The sequence below is a fragment of the Gadus morhua genome, chromosome 6 (assembly GCF_902167405.1).
Source record: "Gadus morhua chromosome 6, gadMor3.0, whole genome shotgun sequence".
Taxonomy (NCBI): domain Eukaryota; kingdom Metazoa; phylum Chordata; class Actinopteri; order Gadiformes; family Gadidae; genus Gadus; species Gadus morhua.
In genome coordinates, this window is record NC_044053.1 from 26178513 (window position 1) to 26195644 (window position 17132).

At 40.8% G+C, this 17132-nt stretch overlaps 2 protein-coding genes across 6 annotated transcripts in view; both read right to left on the reverse strand.

Annotated features, from left to right (window-relative positions):
• Nucleotides 1-285: 285 nt before the first annotated feature.
• On the reverse strand, nt 286-4164 carry gcnt4a (glucosaminyl (N-acetyl) transferase 4a). 5 transcript variants are annotated; one of them, XM_030358965.1, is made up of 3 exons: nt 3821-4164; nt 3535-3592; nt 286-1954 (listed from the first exon to the last, which is right to left on the reverse strand). In XM_030358965.1, the coding sequence occupies exon 3, from the start codon at nt 1951-1953 to the stop codon at nt 658-660; it is 1296 nt and encodes a 431-aa protein (XP_030214825.1). In that variant the 5' UTR covers nt 1954; nt 3535-3592; nt 3821-4164; the 3' UTR covers nt 286-657. The 5 variants fall into 5 exon arrangements, with proteins under 5 accessions (XP_030214825.1, XP_030214824.1, XP_030214823.1 ...); XM_030358964.1 differs by having other exon boundaries at nt 3530-3592; XM_030358963.1 differs by having other exon boundaries at nt 286-1957; nt 3530-3592.
• A 379-nt stretch (nt 4165-4543) lies between these two features.
• LOC115545626 (uncharacterized) overlaps nt 4544-17132 on the reverse strand; it is a 28270-nt gene continuing 15681 nt past the window's right edge. Inside the window, exons 3-12 of the mRNA XM_030358962.1 lie at nt 14679-15608; nt 14452-14589; nt 14221-14363; nt 13658-13814; nt 13126-13277; nt 12903-12999; nt 10205-10295; nt 9462-10032; nt 5146-5284; nt 4544-4897 (exon numbers count right to left, since the gene is read on the reverse strand). Of these exons, the coding sequence (XP_030214822.1) occupies nt 4770-4897; nt 5146-5284; nt 9462-10032; nt 10205-10295; nt 12903-12999; nt 13126-13277; nt 13658-13814; nt 14221-14363; nt 14452-14589; nt 14679-15597 (2535 nt within the window). The 5' untranslated portion in view covers nt 15598-15608 and the 3' untranslated portion in view covers nt 4544-4769. The remainder of the gene's footprint in view (nt 4898-5145; nt 5285-9461; nt 10033-10204; nt 10296-12902; nt 13000-13125; nt 13278-13657; nt 13815-14220; nt 14364-14451; nt 14590-14678; nt 15609-17132) is intronic.

Sequence of the window (17132 nt, forward strand, 5' to 3'; positions counted from 1 at the left end):
TCAACCCATTTACTATTCTAAAATAATAGAATTTGTGCACAATTTTTACATTTAGGTGGGCAGGGTTTCACCTGACTGATATCAGTGCTCATCTTTTTAAGGCCTGCAGGTCTCCGTATTAATAAATATTAATTAATATATATAATATATAAATATTCCAGAGAATAGTTTTGGTGTTAACATTTTAGTACATCATTTAGTAAAAAAGTAAGCACAAAATAGTCAGTATTGATGAAGACACATGAAGCCTACACGCTAGTTAAAATATGCTATAAACAATTCATGAACAATATGAGGAAATATTTATTTGAAATGTATTCAGAAAAACCACCAAGAACACCACCACATGATTCATTTGATTAGATAAGGTAAAATCCCAACATATGTGTCTTTGTTATTTCACACCTCCTCAACTCTGTATGTATTGAAAGATTACGAATAAATAACATTTGGGATCTGACATTTGATATGTCCCTTCCCAGCAGTGTCAACTGATAGTAACAGTTTGCTTGTGGCCGATAATTTCCTCTACCATGATTATTATTGAGATAAAATATGTGTTCCAATTAACTGAATACATTTTCAATGACATCAGTAAAAATAAAATAATCACATTTATGATGAATAAAATGCAAACTTGCTGTACAGTTCCAACATTCACACCAGCATGTTTCCTCTTTGTTTTCGTTTTTCATCAAGCTTCTCTTCCAAGCAATTAATAACGATTGGGTCCACTTTGAGATCAAACTTGTTGGCAAACCAATGGCCGTAGTTTAGCAGCCAGCGGAGCTCTGCGGCCCCATAGATGCAAACACTACGCATATGGGTGCCAGTGCAAGGGGGATAAAGTGATCCTTCTAGATAGTTCCATTTAACCAACCGTGTCTTGCTCTGTAGGTCCGTTATATCGATGTGAGTCCGCAGAATGTGGCCTGGCACCCCTGGAACCCGCACCAAGGTGGCCCAGAAGTGCTCATCTGGTGAGTATGTGTCGGCAGACCAGGCCAGAAAGTCTTTGGCCACTGGGCTAGTGGTCACAAATGTCACAAAGTCCCGTGACAGGACAAAGTATGCACTTCCAATAAACACCTGGATATTGTGAGGAGCTGCATCTTTCAACCTCGTTGTTTTCACTGGAAGCTTGTGGTACTCATAAGGCATGTTCTGCAGCTCGTACTGGAAGACAAAGCGCTGCTTCTTCAGCTCACTGGGTCGACTCGACTCCAGCATGTTGCTTCCATTGAGCGCCTTGAGCTCCATAACTAGCTCATAGTTTGTTTTAAGGGGGAAATCCTGGCCACACAAGTTGATGACATACTCCCATTTCACATCAGACTTCAACATGTCAGAGATGCAATTCAGGTCAGCATTGAGCCTGGTGATATGGGCATACTCAACAGACTCAATTTTGGATGCAATAAACAGGTTGGGCAAACAATTAGCCATGTTTTTCATGGCTTTTATAAAAGTTGGTGTCGATTTTTTGTCATAGTGAATGCAATAGGTGTTGTGAGGCGCATATATCGCTCGAAGAATGCGCTCTACCATTGGTGCATTCTTGTGTACAACAAGGGAATATGCCAGGGGAAATTTCAATTCCTCATCGAACACGGGGATGTCATTGTATCGTCTTGTTTTGACAAACCTCTCACAGTCTGCGGACAAAGAGACAATCCTGTCATCTTCCAAGACCACGTTGGCTTTCCTTCGTAACTCCAAAGACTTGCCTATCTCCACAGGTTCCAATTTGTATATGCGAGTGCAGTTGATGTTGTGCCCATGGGCCCAGGTTCTGAAATAGCTGGCAGTAAATCCATAGGGCTCCAGATAGAAGCTGTTCTTCACCCTAACGTTGATGTAAACCAGCTTAAGTAAACACAGCAGCAGAAGAGAGGAAGAAAACAGGAAGCATCTGTGTCTCAACGTATGTAGGGCACCACATCGAATTGTCATTCTGCTGGGAGACAATAGAAAGAAAAGAACAGACAGTAAATATATATTATGTCTAGTGTTATAGAATTGTTAATTAATATTTTTTTGCAGAATATTGGATTTACAGATAGCTGGAATGCTTTGTGTAACTTTTAATTCATTCCTTTACAGAAATATTGTCTACTGCATATATACTAAGGCTAAAATATTTAGCAAGCGCAATAATATAGGCTAACACGTTTACAAAACTGCACTTCAATGTGCAAGAAGTGTATCTTGGATTCAGAACTCTGCTAAAGGCCTGTACTAGGCTGGAAACCCAACTGAAAGGGTGGGGTAATACCGGTTTCCTGTTCCTCTTACAGAGATATTCTATTGAAGAGAAAGCGGTAAAGGAAGTTGTCAAAGGGAATTTAATTCCTACAATTCCTACTGGTTAGTCTGACATGTGGTTATTTGAAACCTTTAAAAACACTTTTTAGTGTTTACCACTGCTGGTTGAGTTTGTGTTGATAGCCAATTGCGTGCTTAAAAATTCCAGATCCACAGACATGATCAAAACACAAATATGAAGCGAAAGAAAGAGAACAGCCCTGTGACCCAGATTACAGCTTGTCATATCTTTGAGACTAGCCAGAGGTTAGCAATGGGACCCCCAAAACAACATCTGTACATATTATAGGTGCTTCTTTTTGGCACGAATTTAAGAATTTAAACCAACTTCAAATAATGTACTTCTGTAAATCTATCCAGGAAGCATCGATGTCGCAACTTGTATCAGTCATTGAGCTAAATTTGCTGCCTTTTCTGTATTGCTTCTCTACTGATTCTCTATACACTATTTTCTGGGGTATCGCTCACATAGCCATTGTGAATGCTTTTTCAGTCGTTTTTAGCTAATGACCAAACTCTAGGGCATATGGCCACTGCTGGAGTCCGTCAATCTAGCAGCAAAGCCCCAAAACGAAAACTAATAAATTACAGAATGTAATTTTATACATTACGGAATGTATAAAACGTATATAGAATATATAGGCCTACTATTTAATCAACCCTGGGATTATTAAATTCCTGAACATCAGGAGGGCCTTGCACATATGAACCATGCATTATTCTCTCAACAAGCTCCGGATCGACTGGCGTTGGAGCATCGGATACAGTGACATCTCATTGTAACTTCATTTTTTCCTGGGGTTATCATAGTTGTCAAATAGCATATGGCTACAGAGAACTGTTGCTTGTTGGTAATTACAGGCTTCCAATATATTTTCATTTGGTTACATTAATGTTCTGTTTTTAGTTTGTCATGTCAAGCAGTTAGGGCAACCTCTCAACCTGTTTTGAACGGCTAAATATTAGTAAGTTGTATCCAACCAAGTGCTAGGCCTGCATGAGGCTAAAAGTGAGTTCAGTATCCAGAGGTCTATTAAATAAACATACGTCCTATCATCCTCCTTTCCCCAATAGTAGGCGACTAATAGACATGACTGATTGGCGCAACATCGATATCCATGCATTTCATCGGGATGCTTTTAATGACATACAAACTGTAGTTATAGAAGTGGTTATAGAAGTGGAAGACAAGAATAAAAGACACCTTGCCATGTAGGTTCGTTCTGGTGGATCCGCAGCGTGCCATTAGTCTTCTACTGCCCAATGACTGAGAAGGCAGCAAACACCAATTCAACTTTAAAATGACGGTTAGGTTATTTGTGCATTGCGAGCCGAATATCAACTCGTGGATGTTTAGGGGACACATCACGAATGCGTGTAGCTCAATGTAATGTTGTGCAAGTGATGGGAAATTATCGCATGATTATAAACCATCATTACGCACGTTGTACTAGTTTCCATAACACGAGAAATTAAGTGACACAAAACGACTTACCAAAACTGTGCATGCAATCAGAAAAATTCAGAATATTAGTCCAACGTTAAGTTGTCCTGATCGGGCCAACAGTTGCAACAAGCCGAGGTGGAGCAGCGGCAGCAGCAGCACCGGCCGACGCACTTTGGGGCGGCGTGTAACCGGAAGGTTGTTAGTTCGATCCCAGACTCCTCCTAGCTGAGTGTCGAGGTGTCCCAGAGCAATACGCCTGTTTGACGGCTCCCGACGAGCTGGCTGTCTCCTTGCATGGTTGACACCGCCGTCGGTGCCTGAATTAATATGCGTGTATGGTTGAATGTTAGGTAAAGTGCGTTGAGTGGCCACTGGTTAGAAAAACGCTGTATAAATGCAGTCCGCTTATATTTACACACACGCAAACAAGGCGTGGTCACCCAGCAGTTAGAGACTATTTGAACAGAGCGCCTCTGCCCACTGCTGCTTATGGCTGTTGATTGTATTCTTTTAACTTGCTCTTTTGACCACCCAATATTACTCTGTAGCACTAACAGTCATTATTTTGCACCATGAAGACTGTGTTTTCTGTTATGTATAGCCTACGTATTTGTCTACACAATGTTTACATTTCTCTATTCTTTGTAGGTCCGTTTATGGGGGAAAAAAACGTGTTGAAACAATTTCAGTTAGCCTACTACTTTTTGTATGAACAATATATTATGTGTAACAGAAATAAAATGTTTAAAATAAATAGGAACAAGGACCAACTTCAGTTATGCACACAACCTTTTATTATGTCAGGGAGGGTCAACAATGGTTCCATTGATAAATATATTGTGAAAGACAACAAGCATGTTTGATGTTATATTGTTTGGCAATGACTGTGTGATGTGTTGAAAAGCTACACCTCAAAACAAAACGAACACATATGCACATGTGAATTCAAAAAACAATAATTATATAAACACAATGCTGTATTGTTATCAATATCGAATTAATCCCAATTAGAATTCTGTAGAAACAATTCCCACTTCAGCTCCATCGTCCTGTTTGGCATTAACTCCTCATCACGGACCAAATGGATGCTCTTAATCTCCATCGGAAGATGCATCGTAGTCACAACTGTGGAAAGAGTGGTGGTATACATTTAACCCAATATAAAATCTCATTATAAATGTTTTAGAAAAGTCTAGTCACATATTCAGAGCAACGCCAGGTGGGAGATGGACAGACTTATTAATTATTGACGAGGAACTACATGCTTCAGTGGCTCCAGTCTTCATTGGTATAGTGCTGGGCCGTAATGACTCAGATGTGGTGCCGGTAGTGCGGCGGTGTGGCAGCAGGCCTATATCCAGATGAACACAGACCTGCACTAGGGCTGTCCTCTTTAGGGTTGTCAGGGTTGTCAGTCCCAGTCGTCTCCATTTCAGCATTGACCTTCCCCGGGTTCAAGAAGATACTGGAGAGGGGCAGTGGGTTGTCGGGCGCCTGATAAAACAAGTTTTCCTGTATACGGGGCAAATCATTAAACCAAATACTTCCTTAATCACAGCAAGTAAGTAAGCCATTATTTCAAGCAGATAGAGGAAGTATTCAAATATATTTTTTTGGGGATCGGTAAATGGTTTGAGTACCAGGGCTTAGAGAGTACTATGAAGAATCACTGTGAACACTGGTTCTTTATAAAAACTACATAACCTTACTTTAGAACTTTACAATCTTTTTTTAAAAAATGTCCAAGCATACACAAAGTGGGCTGCCTATTCACGCCATCGAAAGCAGTCCTGAATTTGCCTGAACAAAGGTGAAGGTGACATTAATATTGTGTTCTTTGTATGTGTACACTAGCCTGGCTCCGCCCACCTAAGTACTTCCGCTCAATTTGAATTTCCCTTCTGAGATGAAGTACGAGAGTCTGGTAGGACCAGGCCATGTGTACACCATATAACTGTAATCAATTGTCAAAACAAATACATGGATATAAAGCTTGCCTGTATTTTTGTGTCCGGTGTGTGTGGATATATCAAGCTCCCTCAGAAGCTGTTAATATTCAAGGGGTGTTATCAGGGTTTTTGGACTTTTCCCTTTGCCCTATGCCGTTATATGACATATGTATACATGTTTTACATCTGCTAAGCTAGAAAAGTCGATGTCAGAGTCAGGGTGAGTATTCGCGCCGAGAATGCCCCTCAATAAGTGGGTGAAACAGCTAGTTTTTGAAAGATGCTGAAATTTCTTTTGCAGAAATGCATTGTGAGAATAATAAGGGGTATTTTTAACAAATAGGCATGTAACCCTATTCTAGCAGTACCCCCAAATGCAATTATTAACCCTAAAAAAAACATGATATGGCATCTTTAATAGCGTCGGTTGGGAGGGTCTATATTCGGACATAGTTACACATCTAGATTTCCATTATAAACATGCAGGGGAGGGTTTAATGGGGTATCAACGGAAGAATTGATCACCACAGACTTAAACTTTGATTTGGCAAGGTAACGTTTTTTAGCAACTAGTAACATTAGGTTTACTTTGTCAAACAGCATATTATGTTTGCAGCAAAATAAATGACTTATTATATATGTAGTACCGCGTTATAGTGGCATAGAAGACGACAAAGCAGTCCTCTTGGTTCTGATGGTCCAATAACCGCCAGACCACAAGTGCTGGTATGAGAACACTGAAGACGTGTCTCACCAAAGATACACAGAAGCTACTAGTTTGATGGTATGCACTATGAAACCTTTGTTGAGCAGTGGACTTTTACAAACATGGTATTGTGCAGCAGTTTCCTCTCTGACATCAACTTATTTAACATTTTCCATGTGGGCTGGGGGGCCCAAAGTGCACTCTTAATAATGTATGGCCAATACCGTCCGAGAAGTGCCCCACTGGCAGGCAAGAAGTGTTGGCACTTGATAAACGCAGCCCTATATGGTCTATGTTTAGATTTCAATTTAAAAGTACTACAATGGATAACAAAATGACCCTGAATGGCCGGGCACTTTATTGCAAATGCTACTACAAAGGACCATACAGGTCTGGGTGACGTAACCATAACAAACATTACAAGGAAGTCCGTTTGACAGACTTTATTGCATACAGAGGTTTGAGAAAAGCCAGGGGACTGCTGCAATGGTTTGAGCACCCTGACTGGTATTGCCCTTTAACGTATGATTATGAACGTCAAGGTACAATGTGCATAATATTTTAATATTGAATGACATAATGTTTCTACTTCCATGTTATCTATGCGGCATTACACCAGTCCAATGTGTTGAAATCTCGATGTTCTTTTGTCCCAAGAAACCTGGGCACAACTTTGCATACTTAGTATACCGTATTTTCCGGACTATAAGTCGCGGTTTTTTTGTAGTTTGGCTTGCCCTGCGACTTATATTTCGAAGCGACTTATATGCCAAAATTGTGCGTACCTAATCTTCGGCCGCAAGATGGCACCGTCATTCATTAGGCCTACAACTGAACGCTGCAAGCCTACTGCACCACCGAATAAATAAAAAATAAAAAAAATAAAGTAGACCGTAGACAAAACAAAAGAGAACACAAAATAAAATGCCGCCAAAAGGAAAAAGCTATACTGCACAATTTAAACTGCAGATTATAAAGTATGCAGCCGAAAACGGCAATCGAGCAACAGAAAGAAAGTTTGGGGTGAGTGAAAAACTTGTCCGGGACTGGCGAAAAGCCGAGGAAACTCTAATTGCGATGAAAAAAACAAAGAAAGCTAACCGGGGGCTGAAAGCCCGATGGCCAGAGCTGGAGGAACGAGTCCACAGATGGGTCATTGAACAGCGTGCTGCTGGCCGGGGCTTATCAACGGTGCAGTTGCGTCTCCATGCCCAGGTAGTTGCCAAGGAGATGAATATCACTGATTTTGCTGGCGGTCCATCTTGGTGCTATCGCTTCATGCAACGCAACCACCTGTCTATCAGAGCACGGACCATGGTGTGTCAGAAACTGCCACCGAACTTTCAAGCCTAGATTGACAGTTTCCGTGCTTTCATTGAAAAGCAGGTAAATACACACAATGTGTTACCGGACCATATAGTTAACATGGACGAGGTCCCCCTCACGTTTGACATCCCCATGAATCGAAGTGTTGAAGAGAAGGGGCAAAAAAGTGTGAGCATAGTGACAACAGGTCATGAGAGGACGCACTTCACGGTGGTGCTCGCATGCTGTAGAGATGGTTCAAAGTTGCCACCGATGGTCATTTTCAAACGGAAGACCATGCCGAAAACTGAATTCCCCTCCACTGTTGTCGTGACCACAAACCAGAAAGGGTGGATGGATGAAGAAAAGATGAACTTGTGGTTAACAAAGTGCTTCTCTAAACGTCCTGATGGCTTCTTTAAAACACGCAAAGCCCTACTTGTGATGGACAGTATGCGAGCACACACAACAGCACAGATTAAAAACAAAATCAAAGCTTGCAACTCCATACCTGCCATCATACCTGGAGGCTTAACTAAAATACTCCAGCCACTCGACATCTAAGTGAACCGCAGTTTTAAGGCTGTCTTACGTCACCTGTGGGAGACGTGGATGGTGGATGGAGAGCACAGCTTCACGGCAACCGGGAGGATGCGCCATGCAACCTTCCAGCAAGTTGTCGGATGGATCGACAAAGCATGGACTTCAGTGACAACCGAAACCATCCTGTCAGGATTCAGAAAGGCCGCACTAACTGGAACTGACGCTCATGGTGAGTCTGATGACAGCCCAGCAGAAGAGGAGACGGCGCTTCATCTTCCTCCGGAGATGGCGGAATTGTTCAGAAGCGACACCGAGAACGAAGATTTCGAGATGCAGACTGAAGTCGGGAACTTTTTGGCTTGTTATGTTTATATATAGCCTATATTGCTATTGCAATTTTATTCAGTCTCTCCAGACTAAACGTTCTTGTTTAAATGTTTAAAAATAAATGCGACTTATACACCGATGCGACGTATATATGTTTTTTTCCTCGTCATGGAGCATTTTTTGACTGATGCGACTAATACTCGGGAGCGACGTATAGTCCGGAAAACACGGTACTATCTTGCCCCCAAATAACTATTTTTATTTTATTTTTTTGTATTTTGTTAAATACATTTAATTACATTTTAATCTGCCTGGTGTTGACTATGGAGCCACAAGGAGGAGCTGGAGGGTCAGAGAGAGGGCCACTTTGACTGCTCTAGGTGCCCTAACCCTATATACTATTAATACTATTTTTTTCTCTGTTCTCATGTTACATTTGATTTGATATCTTAAAAAATAACAATAATATGGACAGGTCAGAAATCATAAAGAGGACTACTACAAGCTACGACTTTTAATATGTTCAGCCTCAAAAAATGTATGCATGATACAACGCTAGTAGGCTTAGTAGTAAAAAAGACAACGTCGATTAAAGAGTTTTTTGTGGCATTAGTGTAAGACGATGCTTAATATACAATTACAGGGAACATTGGCCAACTGAATGAAACACTGTTCATTTAAGTTCTACAGTAACTTGTAGAGGTTAAGAAATTCTGAGGAGTGTTATTTGGGATGGGATTGGTAATTTCAGTTCTTCTTCAGTTCTTATTCATGATTAGGACTAGGGTCAACAGTGGTTGTGCAGAGGACAATTATGGATTTTAGGTATGTGGTTCTATTTAAAGCAGCTTAGACTTACCTTCCAAAGCAGGTGTAGAGCACCACCACCTGGGGAGAGCACCACTCTCGGGTCCCTGCCCGTTCCAGAATATTCTCTCAGCCCTGCTGTGTCACTCATTGTTGGGACTGGGTCTTTCACGGTGTTAACCGTTTTTCGCTGGCAGATCCTAATGGTGGATTTCCTCCCGTGTGGATGGCCTTTGCCTTTGTCAGTGGCTTCCCCAGGTAGACCCAGTAACAGCCCGGGGAGAAGTCTGCCCTTCAGAGCCTGCTTCAGAGCAGAGTTGCGGTTCATCTTCCCACCTTTCTGGCCTGAACCGTGGCGGACCTCCAACTTCCCTGAAACACCTTGCTTCTTAGTGAGTTCTGATACATGTTGTCTGGAAACTGTGGAAGTAGATGGCAGGCCTGGTTGCTGGCTCTCAGTGACGCTGTGAGGCGAACAACAAGATGAGATGGCCTTCCTCGACTGGATTTTCTCTTGCAAATGATGGTGCTGCTGGAGTAGGGACAGCAGCCTCCTCTGGAGTGATGCTAGAGATGTGAGCTCATTTCTCAACACACGTCGGCAGACGGTGGCAGACGCAATCCTGCCCCAACAAAGCATCATTAAGAGTTGAAGTTCACATTAAACCAAAATGTTGACGAAAACCAATTGCAAAAGAGAATACATTTACAATAATATGTTGTGTGATTGAATTTGTAATATTAAATAAATTCAAAAGGAGACTGATTAGAAGAGAGATTTCTGTGCTGACTTACTTGTGTGTGAGGGAATCCTTCTTGGCTTGGTGTTTGGCCAATATATCATTGAACACACTCTGAGTTTTTGTCAGTGCTATACTTAGCCTGCCTAGGAAAATAACACAATTCTACAATCAATCGCGAAAATGAGGCCAAGTTTGAAATTACATTAAATGATGCAATCAAGTAGTCAACGGTTGTTGGCTTCAAAAGAATTGCTTTAGCAAAAGGGATGATTACTCATTTAAAGGGATTATTATTCGTAATAAAAAAGTTTCCATAAGGCTTTCCTAATTTTGTAAACAATTAGGAACAATTAATTAGATGACATCTCTGTTCATTTGATGATTCAAAAGAAATGCAGATCAGGGAGTATTGGCAACAACTGCACACATACAGCTGTTTGTCTTAAGAGTCCACTTTGTAATTAGATCGTGTATATATTTAATAATTAATATAATGTATAATAATTGTATCTAGGCATTCTCTGTTTTGGCAGTGATTGTTAGCTATTATTCATGTCTGTAAATGGTACTAGTTAAAAAAAAATAATAATAATCGATATAAATAAATATAATGAGACAAATCCCTTGCTGGGGCCATGACCTTGAAGTTGCAGAAATGCTTGTGGGATCTAGTGATATCTTTAGGCTTGGATGGTATCAATTCTTTGTACCCTCATACCTTTCTGACATTTCACTGGGGTATAAGGTATAGTATATAGTATAGTATAGGTATACGGTAGTTTTTAAAAGTGTAAAAGTTTGTTTAGGGTTCCAGGGGATGGAGGCTTGACATTGTGTTTGAATGTTAGGGAAAGTACGTTGAGTGGCCACTGGTTAGTGTTTGCTGTGTGTCTTATATGCAATTTGCCTACTAGGTTTCCATTCTTATCTGTAGAATTTTTAAAAGAGAGAAAATAGGCCCTCTTCTTCCATAGCTTCTTGCTGGAGGCCTAAATGACACTTGTTGATGCGGCAGATAGCAAAACATCAGTGGGCTGATTGAAGATGATGAGTAATGGTGGCAGACTGGCAGTATTATAAAAAAATATTTGGCTAATGCATCTTTTTTTAAATGAAAGAATTCAGCGCAAGATTATACGTGGCGTATTCGAGCGAAACAGCGGAGACAATTATACCAATGTGTCGGGTTTCAAATCAATCCTGTCCGCCCCTAGCCCCTCGCAAGACCAATTCACAAATTAGCATTAGCTTTTTTTTTTTTTTTCTTCTAAGCATTATCAACGTGCGCTGAGCAAAATGCCTCTTGACGCAATTGGATAGACAACCAACCAGAGCAATGAAACGTGTCACACATCAGTGGCAGCCATCTTGTATGTTTATGAAAATGCCTCAACGGCGCTCCCATAGAGCACTCCCCGTCCAGTCATCCTCAAACCCGCCCCATGTTAGATTAACGCTGGGGATTTCCCCCACCAGGGACAGTTCTGCTGGATTACTATCTGACAGGAGGGGGGCCAGGAGCGTATGCCAGAGTGAATCAAAGTTGACCTCACAGATTTGTCTGGTTCCTAGGCTAGTCTACGCCTATGCGCAAATTGTTTCATAATGACAATGTGTGTGGGTGTAATTAAGTGATTCACTGGAAACAAGTTTATAGTGATTCAGAGGACATGGCAGGGCCTGTGTGAGAGCAGTCTGAACACAGACCTACATTCCCAATATCTATCTCCAAATATAATAATAAATGCACATTGACTGTTTCACAGGATCAATATGGGTGAAATGAAAGAGCCGCCGACAAACAATTGAATATATGTGGATTGAACATGACGTGACCAACATGGTTACATGTTGTCTTGAGCTATATGGCCTTGGGAAGGTCACCCAAGAGGAAGATCTGGGTTGAAGGTAAAGTCCACCTTGAGCCAGGCCTGGGGGTAGTGGCCATTGGACACTACATTCATTTGATCTGCTCATGGGCACACCACCCATGAGAGGGTTCCTATGGGCAGGTACAACTACCATTTTACAATAACCAAGCAAGGAGCAGCTCAAAGTAGCACAAACTAGCTCTAGATATGGGGAGCATCACCTCACTGCCGGAGAAGGAGCTGGAGCCAAACTGAGAGATGTGCACACCTTGAGGATTGGCTTGCCTGCTTCAGGGGTTTGAAAAGTGTAAGATTGACTGCCATTGTGGCCTAAGGTTTGCATTTCCTAGTTGGTGGCCAAAAACTTTTGGTAGTGACATGAATGAGGAATGAGACAGAACCAGTCCAATAACAGTTTCCTCTGCAGGGTAGCAGGGATCTCTCTTTGATAGATTGATAAGCCTGAAGATCCAGGAGGACTTCGAAGTATCGTCTCAACCTGGAGGAGAGGATCTGGTTGAGGTGAAAAAGCTAATGGACATGCCTGTATGTTAAAAATACCCCTTATTATTCTCACTCGGCTCATTTCTGCAGTACCAATTTCAGCATCTTTCAAAAACGTGAGGTCACGGGATCAGGATGGTCTCCAAGCTATGCTGGACATAGGAGGAGCCATTAATTATCTGTGCAAACCACAAATGGAAAAGGTTCTACAAAACAACTTATACATCAATGGGAAATAAAAAAAAATTGGGTTGAATGTGGAGAGTTGATTATTATTCTGTATAGATTGAATGAGTACTCTATTCTAATAACAAGAATATTTATCAGTTAATTCAGAAATAGATATGGATGGCTGGTCGATTTCATGACCCTTACCTGCGTCCTCTATCACCGATATGTCCCTGGTTGACATTTCTGTCAGCCTGTTCTCCAGCTCGTCCAACGATAAAGCTGTGCAATCAGAGTGCTTCTGCTATAACAGCAAGCAAAATATAACATTTTAAAAAGAATCCTAACAAAAGTACAAGTAAAATACAATCCTACCACAATTTAGGTGCCATAAATGTGTGCACCAGAGCTAGTAGAAGAAAGCGCTCACAGTATCAGGTGTGCTGTCTTGCATTCTGCACAGAGGGCTACCCATCTCATTGACCATCTTTACATTGATGGCATCTGCGGTCTCAGCTTGGTTATCAGGACCAGGACCGGAGCTAGGGTGAGAGCAGCCACCTACTGAATTCCATGAGGACTCTGAGGATATAAAAGAAACAGTGAGGTTTGGTAAATTAAACTTTGATGATGATGATAAGTGATTGATTAGATTCAAGTTAAAAGGTGCTGTAGGTACGATTTTTAATTGGAAGGTAATACGGTAGAAATGCCATAGCCGACCATCAGCTATTAGTGAGTGAAAACCTCTGTGAGCATATCTGGTCTGGTTCACTGAGATAATCAAGACTGTTCCTTGCTCGTTTCTGACCAGACCTGATTGGTTTGGAGTACCCATCTCGGAATGGATCTTGGGATCCCAAGATTGATTGGGAGGGGAATTTGGGAGGGTTGCTTATTTTCCAAATATATCTCTTTTAATCTCTCTCAAATCGTACCTACCAAATTAATTGAGCATGTACCTTGAACAGGGTTGCTAGGCTGATTGCAGACAATACTTCCTGGGAATGTCGAGAGGAGCTCTTTGATGTTTACATCCTGAGCCATATTCGAGGAACTCAGTCCATGGGTATTCTTGTAATTAGAATCCGAACCATACTTGAGGAGGAGCTTCACAACCTGAGAAATACAAAACATTGTGTGGTTGAGCTTCCGAAAAAATAAAACATACTTAACTAAAAGCACTATATTTAGTCATTCATCAGACACTTTTATGTAAAGAAATGTACAGGTGACGCTAACAACAATCAAAACATACAAAGGCATATCAGAGAGAGCATGTGTTACGCTTATCAAAGTACTCACTCAGGATTCACTCAAACACAATATAATGAATGCTTACAACTCAAAATACCATTCTAGAAGGTCTGTATAGAGGGACAGTACATTAAAGTAAATGGAGATGATGATGATTCATGTCTAATGACCATAAAGCTAGGCATCAAGATGAGCTATCTTAATTTCAATACAAGACATTCAAAAACTCAAACGATATTATGTTATTCTTGCTTAGAACTAATAGTACCTGATAACTGCCAGATGACACAGCATCATGTAAGGGTGTATATCCCTCAAGCCCCCTAGCATTAACATCAGCTCCAGCCCGCAATAGTTCCTCTGTCACAGCCTCGTCGCCAGCAACACTGGCCTCGTGAAGGGGCGTCCAGCCTAAACAAATTGCAGCTTGTTCGTATTGTAGTTATGGAGATTAAAACATTTTTCAAGTAAAAATCTGATAAATATTCTTATACTTAACCGGCATTGTCTTTCGTGTTGACATTTGATCCAGCTTCTATAAGGGTTTTGACAAGTGCCAAATCTCCTTTTTTGCATGCCAACTGTAAACCAGTCTCTCCAAGGCCATTTCTTTTGTTGAGGTGCCTCATCTCTCTACCTTATGAGATATAAATACATTCAAATAAAACATAAAATAAACAAACACGGCTAAATGGCACTTGAAACCTCCAAAAAACATAAGTCTACCTGTCCGAGATGTACTATGAGCTTTGCTTTTTTTAGACACATAATTTGTGTCATTGGATATCCATTTGTTTGATTGTTTCAGTGGTCTTTTCTTGCGTAGGAGAAGTCTTGTTGGATTTCCATCTCTCTTTTTTTTTCTTTTCTTTAAATTGACTTGTGAAACAAAATCATGTATTGATATGTTTTCAGTTCCAATATCGATTCTAGCATGGCCAATGTCAGAATCCTGCAGCAGGCTGATGGAACAGTCTCTGAAGGATGAGCCATTTCCCTCATTACAACTCTCAAATGGCTCCAAGCCTTTATCCTGATGTTGGGTCTGCTTGATTGCATTGACTGAGTATGAAGATGCTTCATTCACCTCAGCCCCTAAATTACCAAATGGGTCAATGTAATCTTGTTCTGAAATCATAGTGCAGTCTGAGTCACTTGTGCAAGGTGAACAAAGGTCATCTTTTGGGAACATAGTTGGATGAGCTGACTCTTGGTTTGTCAGTAGGCCTTCCTCGTGCAAAGGATGAGTTGGGCATGCATCGTTCTCTGCAGATGCATCTTCAGGAAGGTCTTTCTGTCCTAACTGGAGGTCATTTTGCCTCTCAAGGGTCATTAAGCATGTGTCTGGAAATAGTGATGTTGCAGAATTATTTATATCACTTTCATAAGAGTCCCTCTTATCAACAGACGAAGGGGGGTCGCCATGTGCATTCTTGACACATGACGTATTTGTAATGGTTGATAATGCCTCTTCATTGTCCTTCAATTGTTTCTCCTCTTCAGCATGAGCTTGCTTACTGGTTTGTATTATGCTTCTTCCATTGGTTCCTTGGAAATCAGCATCTCCAGGGTGAGGAGAAAGTGCTTTTGTGTTACACATTTTAAGACTTGTGTATAATCCTGCTGGTTCTTCCACTCTCTGCATTGTGTTAACACCTGCAACGATATTGTACATGTTGTGATCTTTGCGTTATTTTCTGTGATTAACAGAAGAAAATGAGTGAAACTGTAAGACAATGTTAGTGCTCCAGGATACACATCACACACACACACACTGTACTTGGACTACAAAAGTACACCAAACTGCACATGGCTCTGTATTTGCACATTGCCAATTTTCTCTAATATACATTTCATATATACACATGAAATGTATATTTAATTCCATCAACGCAACCAGGTATCTGCTCATTCATAGAGCTACGGTATTCTATAGTTTAATTTATCTATCTATATGCTTTGCTCTAGGGCTGTAGTCAACCAAAGAAAATGTTGGTCAACTGAAATTCGACCAACTCTACAACCAATCGATAGGAGAAAATAAAGAACACATCTGCACGTCATCTCGAGATCAACTTAATCGGCTCCAGTGCTCTCTACTCTAAGTGGTGGTAAATATAACATAGGTGCTGTTTGGAGGAAGTCGTGGGTTACAGATTCACTTGTGGTCCGAGTCCGGTCACACACGGCGTACCACGGAGCACCGAGCCGGGCAGCGTAGTAGGAAAACAACATGTTGGAAGATTTGAATCAGGGGTTTGTTCTGTGTGCAATATAATGCATGGCTTTTCATTTGGTGGCACCCTAACAAATTTTGTCGCACCCCTTTATTAGATCTGAAAATGTTCCTTTGTCACATAAAATCCATCTGTGTTCATTCATTTGATCAGATTCTCTCACTTTAAATGAGTTGGATATAATTGTATTGCCTAGGGGATCTTTTTCTTTTTCTATCTTCTTGATATCTTTTCTCACAATCTCACAATCTATATAGATAGATAGATATCGTAAAATGTTTACAGATTTAGCTTTTGATGATGCAATAACCTCATAAATCATGACACTGCTCTCCCCTACATGAAAATTCATATGCCGCTTTGAATAATAAAGTAACAGTCTCGGTATGAATATTGGTGATTCTGGTACTGTATTACTTGGCATCGGATTGAAACTTAATTTTACAGTATCTCCCAATCCTAGTCTCATTGAATGACTCTACGATGCGTGCTAAGTGTGCCTACTTAAAGCCTATCGTGCGTTTAACAAAAAGCATCGAAGACAAGATGAAAAAAGACAACTTATGCCTACCTTTTTTGCCCAAAATGTAAACTACAATCCAAACTTTCCACCCCTGAGTGATTTTTAAATAACTATATAATACGCCTATTCACACTTGATGCATGTACATCTGTTTCCAAAACAAGAATTTTGCACATGGTCTGATCATGCATTAACGAACCGTATGCATTCTTTGGAGCGCTACACTCAATGGTTTCTGTAATGCAACATTTCAAGCGAACTGTGTAACACTTGAAAGGAATTTGGCTTTCAGTGTTCTTACCTGCAATTTGTAAAGCCTTCCATGTACTTTCTAATGCTGACTCCAAAGGCTTGTTGTTGGCAGGCCTTGTGCTTTATCAGCAAGCTCCAAATCAGATTGATCACTCTGCATGAGTAGGC